This window comes from Mustelus asterias, chromosome 10 (assembly GCF_964213995.1).
Source record: "Mustelus asterias chromosome 10, sMusAst1.hap1.1, whole genome shotgun sequence".
NCBI classification, from domain to species: Eukaryota; Metazoa; Chordata; class Chondrichthyes; order Carcharhiniformes; family Triakidae; genus Mustelus; species Mustelus asterias.
In genome coordinates this window covers 3,366,256-3,381,931 of record NC_135810.1, presented here as the reverse complement: position 1 = coordinate 3,381,931, position 15,676 = coordinate 3,366,256, and the positions used below count along the sequence as shown (strand labels likewise).

Genomic DNA, 15,676 nt, shown 5'->3' with positions numbered 1-15,676 from the left:
TAATAAATAAACTTTAAATGTTGGCCAGGACAAGAAAGCACTTGCTCTTTGTCGAGATTGAGGATGTATTGCCCATCCCTAATTGCCTTTGAGCAGGTGCTGGTGAGCCGTCTTCTTGAACTGCTGCAGTCCCAGAGGTGCAGATACACCCAGAATGCTGTTAAGGAGGGAGTTCCAGGATTTTGACCCAGCGACAGTACAGGAACAGTGATAGTGAACCTGTCTTGGAAATAGGGCAAATAACATATATTTTGAAAGAGATTGATGGTACAACCCTAGCTTGTTCATTTTAATTGTACAACTGGTTAAAATACTTATATATTCTTTCTTTTCTAGTACAATGTCCGAGTACTGACCAAGCTAGCAGCAGAACTGAATAAATACATGCTTGAGAAAGTGCCAGAAGATACTAGCAAGACCCTGACATCACCAATGCCTGGATCAGTTGTTAGTATAGCTGTTACTCCAGGAAGTGAGGTAAGGATCACTATTGTATTTTCCATTTGTTACACTCACTGTCTTAGATGAGTGTTCTTGCTATTGCATGCGATACAAAGAACAAAGCAAATTACAGCGCAGGAACAGGCCCTTCGGCCCTCCAAGCCTGCACCGACCATGCTGCCCGACTTAACTAAAACCCCCTACCCTTCCGGGGACCATATCCCTCTATTCCCATCCTATTCGTGAATTTGTCCAGACGCCCCTTAAAACTCACGATCGTATCTGCTTCCACTACCTCCCCCGACGACGAGTTCCAGGCACCCACCACCCTCTGTGTAAAAAACCTGCCTCGTACATCTTTAAACCTTGCCCCTCGCACCTTAAACCTATGCCCCCTAGTAATTGACTCTTCCACCCTGGGAAAAAGCTTCTGACTATCCACTCTGTCCATGCCTCTCATAATCTTGTAGACTTCTATCAGGTCGCCCCCTCAACCTCTGTCATTCCAGTGAGAACAAACCAAGTTTTTCCAACCTCTCCTCATAGCTAATGCCTTCCATGCCAGGTAACATCCTGGTAAATCTTTTCTGTACCCTCTCCAAAACCTCCACATCCTTCTGGTAGTGTGGCGACCAGAATTGAACACTGTATTCCAAGTGCGGCCTAACTAAGGTTCCATAAAGCTGCAACATGACTTGCCAATTTTTAAACTCAGTGCCCCGGCTGATGAAGGCAAGCATGCCATATGCCTTCTTGACTACCTTCTCCACCTTTTAGTGACCTGTGTCCCTGTACACCCAGATCCCTCTGCCTATCGGTACTCTTAAGGGTTCTGCCATTTACTATATATTTTCCATCTGTATTAGACCTTCCAAAATGCATTACCTCACGTTTGTCCGGATTAAACTCCATCTGCCATCTCTCTGCCAAGTCTCCAACCGATCTATAACCTGCTGAATCCTCTGATGATCCTCATCGCGATCCGTAAATCCACCAACCTTTGTGTCATTCGTAAACTTACTAATCAAACCAGCTACATTTTCCTCCAAGTCATTTATATATATTACGAACAGCAAACAGCGATGTTGAATCTCTCAGAGCCAATCTATTCATCTTTACAGTCTTTCGATTTTCACTGGACTATAAAATTTTACTTGGCTAAGCTTATGATTCAATGCATTTACATTTCTGTGTCGCAGCATGATAGTCTCTGATGTTTCACATGCTTTTTGTACTAGGTAAGAGTCATTGCTCGATTGTAATGACATTTCTAAATAATTCAGCTGATTTCTTGTGCATTGTATTAAAACATATCAACCTGCCCAGATCTGAGGGGCTTATCATGATAAAAAAAAGGTTGAATGGGTTGGGCCTTTGACGTTTAGAAGAATGAGAGGTGATCTTATTAAAGATGTGGAGATGCCGGCGTCCACTCACCTGATGAAGGAGCAGCACTCCGAAAGCTCGTGATTCCAAATAAACCTGTTGGACTTTAACCTGATCTTATTATAACGTAAGATCCTGAGGGGGCTTAATAGGGTGAATGCAGGGAGGATCTTTCCTCATGTGGGAGGGACTAGAACTCGGAGACACATTTTGAGAATGAGGGATCTCTCTTTTAAGTGGGAGATGAGGAGAAGTTTTTTCTTCCAGAGGATGGTTAGCCTGTGGAATTCTCTCCCCCAACGAGCATTGGAGGCTGTGGGTCATTGAATATATCCAAGGCTGAGTTGGATGGATTTCTGATGACTGATGGTTTGAGTTATAAGGAGAGGCTGGATAGACTGGGACTTCTTTCTCTGGAGCGCAGGAGGCTGAGGGGCGACCTTATAGAGGTCTATAAAATAATGAGGGGCATAGATCAGCTAGATAGTCAATATCTTTTCCCAAAGGTAGGGGAGTCTAAAACTAGAGGGTATAGATTTAAGGGGAGAGCTACACAAGGGTCCAGAGGGCAATTCTCTCACGCAGAGGGTGGTGAGTGTCTGGAACAAGCTGCCAGAGGTGGTAGTAGAGGCGGGTACAATTTTGTCTTTTAAAAAGCGTTTAGACAGTTACATGGGTAAGATGGGTATAGAGTGATATGGGACAAACGTGGGCAATTGGGACTAGCTTAGTGGTTAAAACTGGGTGGCACGAACATGTTGGGCCGAAGGGCCTATTTCCATGCTGTAAACCTCTATGACTCTATTGACTCTCTAGGGAAGTGGCATGGGTTATTGAGGGCAGATAGGAAAGCTTGATTTGATTTATTAATTTCACATGTATTAATATACAGAGAAAAGTATTGTTTCTTGTGCGCTATACAGACAAAACATATCGTTCATAGAGAAGGAAATGAGAGAGTGCAGAATGTAGTGATAGTCATAGCTAGGGTGTAGAGAAAGATCAACTTAATGCAAGGTAAGTGCATTCAAAAGTCTGATGGCAGCAGGGAAGAAGCTGTTCTTGAGACGGTTGGTGCGTGACCTCAGACTTTTGTATCTTTTTTTCCGACGGAAGAAGGTGGAAGAGAGAATGTCCGGGGTGCGTGGGGTCCTTAATTATGCTGGCTGCTTTTCCGAGACAGCGGGAAATGTAGACAGAGTCAATGGGTGGGAGGCTGGTTTGTGTGATGGATTAGTGGGATTGAGATCACAGCCATGATCTTATCGAAGGACTGAACGGCCTATTTCTGCTCCTAAATTCTGAGTTCCTTTTAAACCGGTGAATTTTGTTGATTGTATATTAATTGGGTGTTTAATTGTATTCAGATGATAGGTATTATTAACTGGAGATTCAGTGCACCTTTACATAGGAGCTTAAACTGTAGTTGATGGGTTTGGAGGTGCAGGTGTGTAATGGAGATCTCTGTAAATAAAAGCTTACAAAGAGCAGGGTGTGGACAATTGTTCACTGCTTGGGTGTCTGGTGTGTCACTAACCTATCTGCAAGCTGTTTAGATATAGGTCTGAGTAACATAACAAGTAGGTATCCTATCCCACTGCACGTAACTGGAGCTTTGTGCAGTCTCTTAATTACACCTAAGTCTATTAATAGTCCACTGATTACATTAGGTTTGACCTTTCTGAGTGTCATAATGACCTGAGTCCACAAATTTTCATGCAGTCTCATTTGATGAAAAATTAGCATTGAGAAATTAACTCCGTTATTTGCATCTGAGTTTTATTTTTGAACATTATTGTGTGTTTGATGTGCTGTAACTTTGAACAAAGCTCCCTCTAATTCTTTCACATTGTCCCGCTGCTTTATAGCTAAAGATAGGATCAAGCAGATTATCTATTGACAGCACTGCATTAGCCTAAGAGTCAGAGGCTGGGCACCAGAACACTCAGAAAACTTTCTATTTTACAGCAAACTAAGTTTATTCACACAGCAAACAAGTTCTATTCTCGAAAGTAAATAGAGTTTGTCCAAGCAGCACATCTCAGTCTACAGAGTCTATTTAAAAAGAACCTCTGCAAACAACAGCAAACAGAACTGATGACCAGAACTGCAGCCAAGTCTCCAGTAAAGTGCAGTGACTGGGGGATAATAACAGAATGCAAATTAAATGTGCAGAATCAATCCCAGTCATTTATAGCAGTGTGGTCTTGAGCCATCACCGACAGCGAAATTAGCCAATCACCTTCATTCTGGCTGGGAATAGTCATGTCCTTGTATTGCTGAAATAAAAGACATACTGCCGAAGTTTTATGCCTTGCACTCATCAGAACAGATACAAGAATGCTAAATTTTGAATGGAAATTCAATTTATACTGCATGAGAAAAGAGTGTTGATTGGTTGCCATGGACAATGTGCCAATAATATTGTTCCCCTCGCTTTTATTTAATTGTGGGATGTGGGTGTTGCTGGCAACAGCAGCATTTGTTGCCCATCCCTGATTGCCCTTGAGAAGGTGGTGGTGAGCCACCTTGCTGAACCTCCGCAGTCCCTGTGATGTAGGTACATCCACAGTGCTGTTAGGGAGGGAATTCCAGAGTTTTGAACCAACTACAGTGAAGGAATGGCCAATATATTTCCAGATCAGAATGGCGGGTGGCTTGGAGACGAACATGCAGGTAGGTGATGGTGTTCCCATGTATCTGCTGCCTCTTGTCCTTCTAGGTAGAGATCCTGCGTTTGGAAGGTGCTGTGAATGGAGCCTTAGTGAGTTGATGCAGTGCATCTTGTAGATGGTACACACTGCTGCCACTGTGCTTAGGTTTTGGAAGGAGTGAATATTTGTGGTCATGGATGGGATGCCAATCAAGCGGGCTGCTCTGTCCTGGATGGTATCGAGTTTCTCGAATGTTTTTGGGGCTGCACTCATCCAGACAAGTGGAGAGTGTTCAATTCAGAAGCCTCACAATCCCAGAAGAGGACAGGTCCCTGTGTATGAATGTATGTAGCTTCTGGCAAGCGTAAGTAGCAAAAACGTGGGGTCAGTAATGCCTAATGTGTCCCCCATGGCAACACCTCAACGAGTCAACTTGCCATCCAATCATCACCCTTTTTTTGCGCAATATAAATTGTTGTTCCCGTTGAAATTTTGGTGTTGTGTCTGTCCTGATGAGTGTAAGACAAAAAGGTTTGACAGCATGTCTCTTTTTTTCAGCAATACTCAAGTTCTGTACTACCAATTGACTATATGCAGCTTCCTTCAACCTATTGTTCGTAGGGTAGATGGGAAGGAACTTTTCCCCTTCTCAGAGAGATCAATAACCATGGGGCCATAGATTTAAGATAAGGGGCAGGAGATTTAGAAGGGATTTGAGGAAAAATCTTTTCACCCTGCGGATGGTGGGAATCTGGGACTCACTGCCTGAAAGGATGGTCAAGGCGGGAACCCTCACAACATTTAAGAAGCATTTAGATGAGCACTTGAAATGCCTAAGCACACAGGTCTATGGACCAAGTGCTGGAAAATGGGATTAGAATAGATAGGTGCTTGATGGCTGGTACAGACAAGATGGGCCGAAAGGCCTCTTTCTGTGCTGTAAAACTCTATGATCGATGGAACTCATTTCAAAGCAATTTCGTTTGGCCATTTTCCCTTTCGGACTCCATTAGCCTTACCTTTTCCTGACCTCCACTTTCATCTTCCACTTTGCCTCCAAATTTCTTTTACATCTTGTTCAATATCCATCTTTCTCCTTGCAAAAGGATTTTGAGAGTTTTTTTAATATAAGAAGTGCTATATAGATCTGTGATGGACAGCCTAGGCTAGTGAGTGGGCCACATAAGTAACCCTCCTTCATCCCAGTGGGTCACAAGACTGAAATCGGACACTTGCACTAACCATGACCCCATGAATAAGATTAAATACATTTAATACGCGCCAAGTATTTCATAACCAGTTATAGAAGATGCTTAAATAATCATTCATATATTAATAGAATTGTCATTAACTTCAAATGGCAAAAAGAAAAGAAATATTTACACTTGCTTTACCCACATTAATGCAACTTCTGGTTGGATCTGTCCTCTGTGTTTTCGTGGCTTCTTTCAGATTTGAAAGCCATCGAGCACTTTGGGCAGAACCTACCGGAAGGTTTGCCATGTGACAGGAATGGTGTGTTTCATAATGTCTGTTAATATTGTATTTTTTTTGGAAGTGTTATCAGCTTGTTGCATATAAAGTACAATGTTCAGTAACAAAATAATCCAGCTCCCGGTTGTCCTTTTACCATTCTGTCTCATCACCCATTTTTCTCTTTTTGGCCAGTTCTTCTTGCTCTGCATTTTTAATTTGGTCCTTGATTCTCCTTCTTCCTCCGGCTACTTCAACGCAAAGGCCGGGGCAAAGTAAAAAACATCAAAAAAGGGCAAACACCCATTAGTGCTCTGGCACCGAGAACAGGACATTATCCCTGTGCTTACTTACCCAGAAAGTGCTGGACATGCTGTTTGAACTGCTTTAACTGTAGCAACGTGGTCCAGGCGTGAACTAGCAATGCGATCCCAGCAGGAACTAGCAACGCGATCCCAGCAGGAGCAAGCAATGCGATCCCAGCATGAACTAGCAACATGATCCCAACATGAACTAGCAACGCGATCCTGGCATGAACTAGCAACGCGATCCCACATGAACTAGCAACGCGATCCCGGCATGAACTAGCAACACGATCCCAGCAGGAACAAGCAACGCCATCCCAGCAGGAATGAGCAACGCGATCCCAGCATGAATTAGCAACACCATCCCAGCATGAACTAGCAACGCAGTCCCAGCAGGAATTAGCAACATGATCCCAGCAGGAACTAGCAACGTGATCCCAGCAGGAATTAGCAGCACAATCCCAGTAGGAACTAGTAACGCGATCCCAGCAGGAACTAGCAACGCGATCCCAGCATCGGCGGCACGGTAGCACAGTGGTTAGCACTGCTGCTTCACAGCTCTAGGGTCCCGGGTTCGATTCCCGGCTCGGGTCACTGTCTGTGTGGAGTTTGCACATTCTCCTCGTGTCTGCGTGGGTTTCCTCCAGGTGCTCCGGTTTCCTCCCACAGTCCAAAGATGTGCGGGTTAGGTTGATTGGCCAGGTTAAAAATTGCCCCTTAGAGTCCTGATGTGTAGATTAGAGGGATTAGTGGGTAAATAGTGGGGGTAGGGCCTGGGTGGGATTGTGGTCGGTGCAGACCCGATGGGCCGAATGGCCTCCTTCTGCACTGTAGGGTTTCTATAATTCTATAATAATGAACTAGCAACGCAATCTCAGCATGAACTAGCAACATGATCCCAGCATGAACTAGCAGCAGCGCAATCCCAGCAGGAACTAGCAATGCGATCCGGGCAGGAACTAGCAACGCAATCCCAGCAGGAACTAGCAACGCGATCCCAGCAGGAACTAGCAACGCAATCCCAGCAGGAACTAGCAACGCGATCCCAGCAGGAACTAGCAACGCGATCCGGGCAGGAACTAGCAACGCGATCCCAGCAGGAACTAGCCACGCGATCCCAGCAGGAACTAGCAACGCAATCCCAGCAGGAACTAGCAACGCGATCCCAGCAGGAACTAGCAACGCGATCCCAGCATGAACTAGCAACGCGATCCCAGCAGGAACAAGCAGCACAATCCCAGCAGGAACTAGCAACACATTGCCTGTGTGTGGGCGGCAGTCAATGGGCCGCACTCAGAGCTGTGACGGGCCACGGGCAGGTTATAGATATTTGAAAATAATAAAAACATTACAATAGGCACAAATCTAATTATCTGGACGTGGGGCTTATTTTTTAACAGAAGCAAATGGAATTCCAATGAAAGCTGGAGTTAGCTGGTGAATAGAAATGTTAAAATTAGACTTGGCGACATTCAACATTTCTGGAGTCAGTAATGCCAACAAAAATTAGAGTAAACGGAGAAATATCTAAAGACATCAAAAACTTAGAGGGATATGAAGAAAGACTGGCAAGTAGCAATGGGCAATAGTAAGTGCAAAACATTAAAGAATGTTCAATAGCTTTCCTGATTAACAGACTTGGGTATACAGGACAGGATTTAACTTATTAATCTAGTTAGCCAGACACAGGACTGCTTTGGAGTTCAGGTGGGAAATAGCATTTTCTTTTCAGGTGAGAAATAGAAGGACAGGAGCCCTGGATTTTACTCGTTGGGGGATGGAAGATGCGTCCATCCTGGAGTTCTCTGTGAGATTAATGACTGCATCAGGTGCAGCCTTTCAGCCTGAGATCCTTCTCTCCACATGCTACAACATAAGGAGGAGAAGGAATTTCTGGATCACAAAGAATTTTACAGCACAGAAGGAGGCCATTCCACCCATCAGGCCCGTACTGTCTCTTTGAAAGAGCTGTCTCATTGCTCCTACTCTTTACCCATAGTCCTACAAATGTCTCGTTGGGCGGCACGGTGGCTTAGTGGTTAGCACTGCTGCCTCACAGCACCAGGGGCCAGGATTCGATTCCCGGCTTGGGTCACTATCTGTGTGGAGTTCGCACATTCGCCCCGTGTCTGCATGGGTTTCCTCCGGGTGCTCCGGTTTCCTCCCACAATCCAAAGGTGTGCGGGTTAGTTGGATTGGCCATGCTAAATTGACCCTTAGTGTCAGGGAGATTAGCAGGGTATTATGTGGGGTTACAGGGATAGGGCCTGGGTGGGATTGTTGTCGGTGCAGACTCGATGGGCCGAGTGGCCTCCTTCAGTACTGTAGGGATTCTATGATTCCTTTTCAAATATTTATCCAATTTCCTTTTTGGATGTTTTCATGTTGAATCAATGCATTCCAGAGGGCATAATCCAGAGGTCACTGCGTAAAGTCGGACTAAGAGAGGACTGGGTGAAACCAGGAAGATACGGGAGGTTCCATGAAACCTCCAGGTCTCTGGCTCTGTCCCGTAGCTACAAGACATGAATCAGTTCCGAGGGGAGCAATGACTTGGTGGAAGATGATATCGATCAATACCCTGTTGTTGTGGTCTGAGAAGCTAGCCAGGAACCAGAGGGCAAGCTATCATAAGAGAAAAGTTTGTGGCTTTGGAGTCAGGGCTGAGAGTTCTGAGGCAGGAGGAGGTTGTATAAACAGTACCGATCCAAATGTTCTGTACTGGCACCAGTATCCTGACAGCAGGAATACATAGCACATTGGAGGATTTAGCAGCAGACTACCCACAGAGAAAGAAATATAATTTGAGCACAATAGTTTGTACAATTCGGATTGATATTTAGCATAATGTTGCAGGCAGGACATCAACCCTGTCCAGTGCAGGGGACAAAAACCACACAGACGCCGCTAATAATTTCCTCTCTCTCGCCGCATAGCTAAAGGCCTCTTAATTTAATCGAGCGCCTCTCGTTTGCTGAGAAAATGCTGCCATCACAGAACCAGAATTGTTTGGATTAGCTGGAGGGTGGAATGAGAGTGCGGCGTGTGGGTGAGGGGAGTGCGGTGCAGATGAACAACCAATGGCAGTCCCGGCAAATAGCCTTGGCTGCGAAATGAGGGAAGGAGATGAGATAAACGGCACTTTTCAAACCGCACCAGATGATGCTGTATCAGTCTCGATTTTCACAGCAAGGCCAGGGGTGTCACATTTTCCCTGCCAACGCATGTTGTGTAGCTGAGCTGAACCGAGCTCCATGTGTGGATGTTCGGACACATGTGTGATAAAAGCAGCCCAGACGAATCCTGTTGCTCACCATTAATTTACAAATGAACAGAAAGAGCTGAAAGGATAATAAGCCGTACAATCATGCTACGGTGAGCCACCAGCATTCTTTCTGTTTAGACTTTACAATGTTTTTAAAGGGTGCTTCTAAACATTGATCAGAATTAAAGCAGTATGAATCTGTCTCTTCTCTGGAACTTCACTGCGCCAATTTGACCCTTTCTTGGTCTATTGCTTTCTTGGACCAGAATAACATTTGAGCAGCACATCTGGTGTTCTACAAGAGGGCAATCCTTTGAGAAGACTTTGGCTTTAAGAATCGGAGTTTAAAACTATGCAGAGACACACAGATTGTGCCCTAATGTAGGCCTTGGATGGAATATGAAATTAGAAATCCGCATTTCGCAGCTGACATCTAACTTTATAAACATTACTGGCTGGTGTGACGGTTTCATAGTCTTGACAACACGGCTTTCAGTTAGGACAGATAGCGTGTTGTTTTGGAAGCACGGTTAACAGGATTTTCTGAGTAGACAGTCATTGTAAAGAACTTACACTGGCAATTACGAACACAGCAATTATCAGAGGAAGTAATTATCCTTGTCTAGTGCTTAAGTGAAATTTAATATTTGCTGTAGAATCGTAAAATGAAAAGTTAATTTTATTTTTTTGTCGAGATGCAGATCAAAGAAATTTCTAAAACTGTCCAGTTATAAAACAGTCATTAGAAATGAGCTTTCTTACACAGCAAACCCACAGTAGATGAAGCAAGGAAAAAAAGGCCCCTTTGTTTAAGGGGCAACTATGCAAGAACTGAACTAAAATAAAATATTGGATTGGTCACAGTGCCTGTCTCTGTTGGGCGAACATTAATGCCTCTACATGCTTTGCCAAGGAAAGTGCTCCTTGCATGACTTGTAGTTCCCTTTGTACACAACCCAATTTAACTTCAATTTTAAGAGAACAGTGAAATCTTGAGGACACCTTTTGTGCGCAAAGTGAGGTTAGCAGAAGAGCACGAAATGTGCGAAGCAAAATGTGGCGCTCCACAAGGACTAGGCTGGGACTGAGGCCAAGTTGATAAAGGATGTTCTCCTCTTCTTGCTGCAGCTGTTTTTTTGCTGGAAGCGTTGAGCGGTGAACATAATCTGTGCCTTGGTGACCCTACACTTACTGCCAGTGTTAATTACGCTGCTTTAATTACAAAAACACACTGGTGATGTTGAAAAGGATTTAGTTAATTCCTTCCTTTTTAACATCGACCTCCTGAGTTAAGACTGAGCCTCAAGTCAGTGCCAGCTATCAGCGTTGAAAAGTAAGTGGTGGGGACAACTAGCTCTGATTACTCACTGTGCATGTCCATCAGAGTAATCTATTTCACTTTGCGCAGCTGCGCAGTTTCAGTTGAATAGGGGGTTGCTGCTCTATAATAAATGTCCTGTCTTCCGAGGTTTTGATAATTTTCTTTGGGAAGTGAGTGGGCGGAGTTGGGGTGGGCACCATCCTATTTGGTGAAGGATTTTCATGCATTCTGCTGGGTATTTCCTGAACAAAAAAAACAATAGCTCAGTGGTCATGTGAAAAAGGCGGAGAGCAGGAAATACAACACTGTAGTAAACCAACCTGCTTTCAATGATGGACTTGCTTCAGTTAAAATGACTGCGTAATCACTGTGCAGTGTGTAGAATTCCATTGGAACAATCACATCTGGGAACTTGGTAACAGGAGGAAGCCATTCAGTCACAGAATTGCAGAATACCACAGTGCAGAAGAGGCCCTTCGGCCCATTGAGTCTACACCAACGCATGAAATCCCCTGACCTGCCCACCTAATCCCACTTACCAGCACTTGGCCCACAGCCTTGAATGTTATGGTGTGCTAAGTACTCATCCAGGTACTTTTTAAAGGATGTGAGGCATCCCACTTCCACCACCCTCCCAGCCAGCACAATCCAGTTCTCAAAAACTTTGAGAAAAAAGTTTTTCCTCAAATCCCTCCTAAACCTCCCACCCCCCACTTTTAACTTGTGTCCCCTCATAACTGACCCTTCAACTAAGGAGAACAGCTGCTCCCTATCCACCCTGTCCATGCCCCTCATAATCTTGAACACCTCAATTAGGTCACCCCTCAGTCCTTCAGACATCTTCTTCCATTTAATTGGTTACCTGTCTCGGGTAGCCCCTTAATATTCTTGCCTAAGTGTATTGGGTCGGGATGATTTTGTACATTAATCTCGCTACTATAAATGTTGCTGTTAGTCGTGACTAGTCGAAGTTTTATACAACGCAACAATTTCATCAAGACCTTAGTTTGAACCACTACAAAATAAGAAAACATGCGTTAAGAGAAGGACATTCCAGCCCTCAGGTAGATTCGTTCTGAAGACATTGGCCCAGATCTTCCCAGACTGGAGCATTAGTTAAACTTTCCCCTCAACCTTCAGCTCAAAATGTTTATCGTCCTTAACCAATGAGATTTAAGGGTTGGAAAGGAATCAGAGGAATGATGGAGAAAGAAATTGGGCAAATTAGAGTCAAATCAAGGACAGAAAGAGAAACAAAGAGAGGGAAAGGAGGATGGGATGAAGAGAAACAGAAAGGAAAAGTAAAAATAAAATGTAAAATTTAAAAGATTTGACATTTCTAAAATCGCTTACTGCGATTACTACCAGCAAGATTGAGATGCAACATTGAGGTTGATTGTTGTTGCATCAATAAATGTCACATTGAAAAGGTGTTTACGCTGTTCGTTATGAGCCCTAACTTTCTGTGGTGAGTTCAGCGGACAATTAATGTGCAAATTCAGCAAGTTGGGTGGCACGATGGCACAGTGGTTAGCCCTGTTGCCCCACAGCACCAGGGGCCCAGGTTTGATTCCCAGCTTGGGTCACTGTCTGTGTGGAATTTGCACATTCTCCCTGCGTCTGCGTGGGGTTTCCTCCGGGTGCTCCGGTTTCCTCCCACAGTCCGAAAGACGTGCTGGTTAGGTGCGTTGGTCATGCTAAATTCCCCCTCAGGCGCCGGAATGTGGCGACGAGGGGATTTTCACAGTAACTTCACTGCAGTTCTAATGTAAGCCAACTTGTGAGACTGATAAATAATGGGGTATTTTGAGGGTGAGATGTTGTTTGTCGGAAGCAAACAGTGGATCACCATAAATCGAGCAGCAGCATCTGGAGATTCACAACTCCCGGTGTCTCTCTTCATCCACTGAACTTATTGGATGAGTTGCTCATTAATAACGGTGCATATTGTTAACAGACTTATTGTTTCAGCAACATCCAATGTTAATTCTGCTGAATGTCCTCTTCTCATTCCTGTATTTGTTTAAAGTCAGAAATGTATTTTTTTCTTCACATGGATTTTAGAAGGCTTAACAAACACCTGAGAAAGGCATTACTACAAGATTATTATGTATATGGGATGACCCGATATCCCTCCCTACCTTTCCATCCTTATACTCCTCCTCCCATATTCTAGAAAAAGCACAAGAGAAAGAGGCTAATTGCTAATTCAGGAAACATGTGTGAAATATTCACCTCAGAGGAAATTGGACAAGCCACAGAGTTCCTAACCTCACTCAAAATCGTATGTTCCTCCACTTGGTTTTACTGAGGGCTGCAAGTTCTCAGCACCAACTACCACCTCTGAAAGCAAGCCAATCAGACTCAAATGAAAAATAAACTTCCATACATCCTGTCTCACTCCCTGCTTTTTCATCTACTCCCTCAACAGCACCTTCCAAACCTGCGACCTCTATCACCTAAAAGGACAAGGGCAGCAGATGCAAGGAAACACCACCACCTGCAAGTTCCCCACCAAGCTACTCACCATCCTGACTTGGAACTATATCACCGCTCCTTCATTGTCACTGGGTCAAAATCCTAACGGCACTGTGCATGTACCTACACCACATTGACTGTAGCAGCTCAAGAAGGTCATTATCTCCTTGAATGAACCTTTAGGGAAGGAAATCTGCCATCCTTACCCGGTCTGGCCTACATGTGACTCCAGAGCCACAGCAATGTGGTTGACTCTCAACTGGCCTCCAAGGGCAACTAGGGATGGGCAATAAATGCTGGCCCAGCCATCAATGCCCACGTCCTGAGAATGAATATTTTTAAAGATGTAAATATGTAGCTTAGTTCTAACTAGAAAAATAATTTAAAACGGGTATTCTGATAAATAAAAAATGGGTTAACACTGGAAGAGCTTGTGGTCCTCTCAGCCTGTCCATTGTTTTGATACCTTGAATGTCACCACATATATAAAAAACAATGACAAACTCCTCTCTCAACCCCTTGAAAGTACTTGCTTTCCAATATCTTTCACTCCTTCAGTATGCTCCCGCAGCCTATGAAATACTTTGGTGGGTTTTGTCATTTTTGTAATGTGTGACACATCAGATAACTATAAACCAGTCCAGGAAACCGCAGTAACCTTGATTAACATTAACATCGTACGAGCTAACCTCAGAAACCGGTCCCGCTCTCACTTGACGCAATTCTACAAATCAACGTTTACGAGGTGAATTAGCAATGGTCGGATTAGTCTTTATGGTTCCAATATCTTACAATGGGTTTGTTTCTTAACATCTGTCCATTTTATTTTGGTACGGCTTGGTTAAAGATACACAGAGGGATTGGAGAGAACCTGGGTGTCACAAATGTGAGGTTTTTAAGATTGTTACGTTTTGGAACTATCTCTTTAATTTAGGGTAAAATGAAGGAATGAAGGAGGTCGTGTGACCTGTTCTAAATTCTGATGATAACAAGCCTCTGTGGCTTGGTTGTGAAAAATTAAAAGGGAGCCAAGGTTGTTTTAATGGGAAGAAGGTGCATGATATCCATACCTGTTGACAATAGCCAATGCAACTGTACTGACAGTGGATAGACTATTAGTCTGCAAGTCCCAGGGAGGTGTTAGGAATGTCATGTTTTGTAAGTGGTTATACTTTAAATGTCTATTTAATTCCTCAATAGTATGGAGTTGGGGCTTCTAGAAGATAACCAAGCATTTCTACCTAGGTACAAGGCCCGTGTGATTCATGCTGCCAAGGAGCTGGGCTTTGAGAGAGGAAGGTCCATAGTGTTGTGAGGACTTTAATGAATCTAGGAGATTTGCCTAACTTTGGTCAGAGGACGTGATTTCCAAGTTAACCTACACCCTGAAAGTCAGTTGGAAAGTGGAGGTTATCTGGCTGGAAAGAGAAAGAGGAACTAAGAATCACTTTGGACTGGTTCCTGGAGAATGAAGTGACTTCTTAAGGGACTAAGTAACGTAGAACCGCAGAGAAAGATTTTCAGTCATTTTAAATGTTAAACGGGGAAACCTTATAACTTAGATTATAAATTGTCTACTGAAATAGTGTTTGGTCAATGTTTCTTTTAGTTTGTGTGTTGCAGTAAAAGCCTTGAAGCTTAATCTTACTGAGTAATCCTTTCAATCATTAACTGGAAGTTCAAATTCTTTTTATAAATGTTATTGGTGTCTATGGGGATTGTCAAATTTGCATTTCACCCAGTCATGTGAATGGGCCCAGAATTTGGTTCAGTTGGTGGTCTCACTATGAACGGTGTGAATGATTTATTTATTCCTCGCTCCCAATCTCCTCTGTACCCCCTCTAGAGCAATCACCTCCTTCCTAAAGTGAGATGACAAGAACTGCATACAGCATTCTGGCTGTGGGCTGACCAACGCTCTGTACAACTCCAACGTTGCTCTTATACTTCTTCCTGGTGTCCAACTAACATCACAGTAAAACAGATTTTCTGGTCCTTGTCACATTGCCGTGCACAAATTCGCTGCCATGTTTCTTCCATTACCACAGTGACTACACTTCAAAATGTACTTCACTGGCTGTAAAGTGTTTTGGAATGCCATGTAGTTATGAAAGGTGCTCCATAAAGGCATGTGCATTTTTGATCCATCTATTAAGTGGGTGGTTGCTAGTCCGTGGCCACAGTAAGAATTTGTGCTGTAGTATAGGGTATCTGTTAGCGAGGGTTAATATAGGACTGGGAAACAGTACCATCCACAGTGTGATGAAAAGAGACATGTGACCTGAGACTCGAGTCAGTTGTGGTCTGGACAGAGACCTGCGTAGAAACAAGCATGGAGTTAGCTCATAGCTTG

The 15,676-nt window shown here is 43.8% G+C and overlaps 1 protein-coding gene across 1 annotated transcript in view; it reads left to right on the top strand.

Annotated features, from left to right (window-relative positions):
• Positions 1 to 15,676, top strand: part of pcca (propionyl-CoA carboxylase subunit alpha) — a 374,693-nt gene that overhangs the window by 345,394 nt on the left and 13,623 nt on the right. Inside the window, exon 22 of the mRNA XM_078221544.1 lies at positions 337 to 477. Within this exon, the coding sequence (XP_078077670.1) occupies positions 337 to 477 (141 nt within the window). The remainder of the gene's footprint in view (positions 1 to 336; positions 478 to 15,676) is intronic.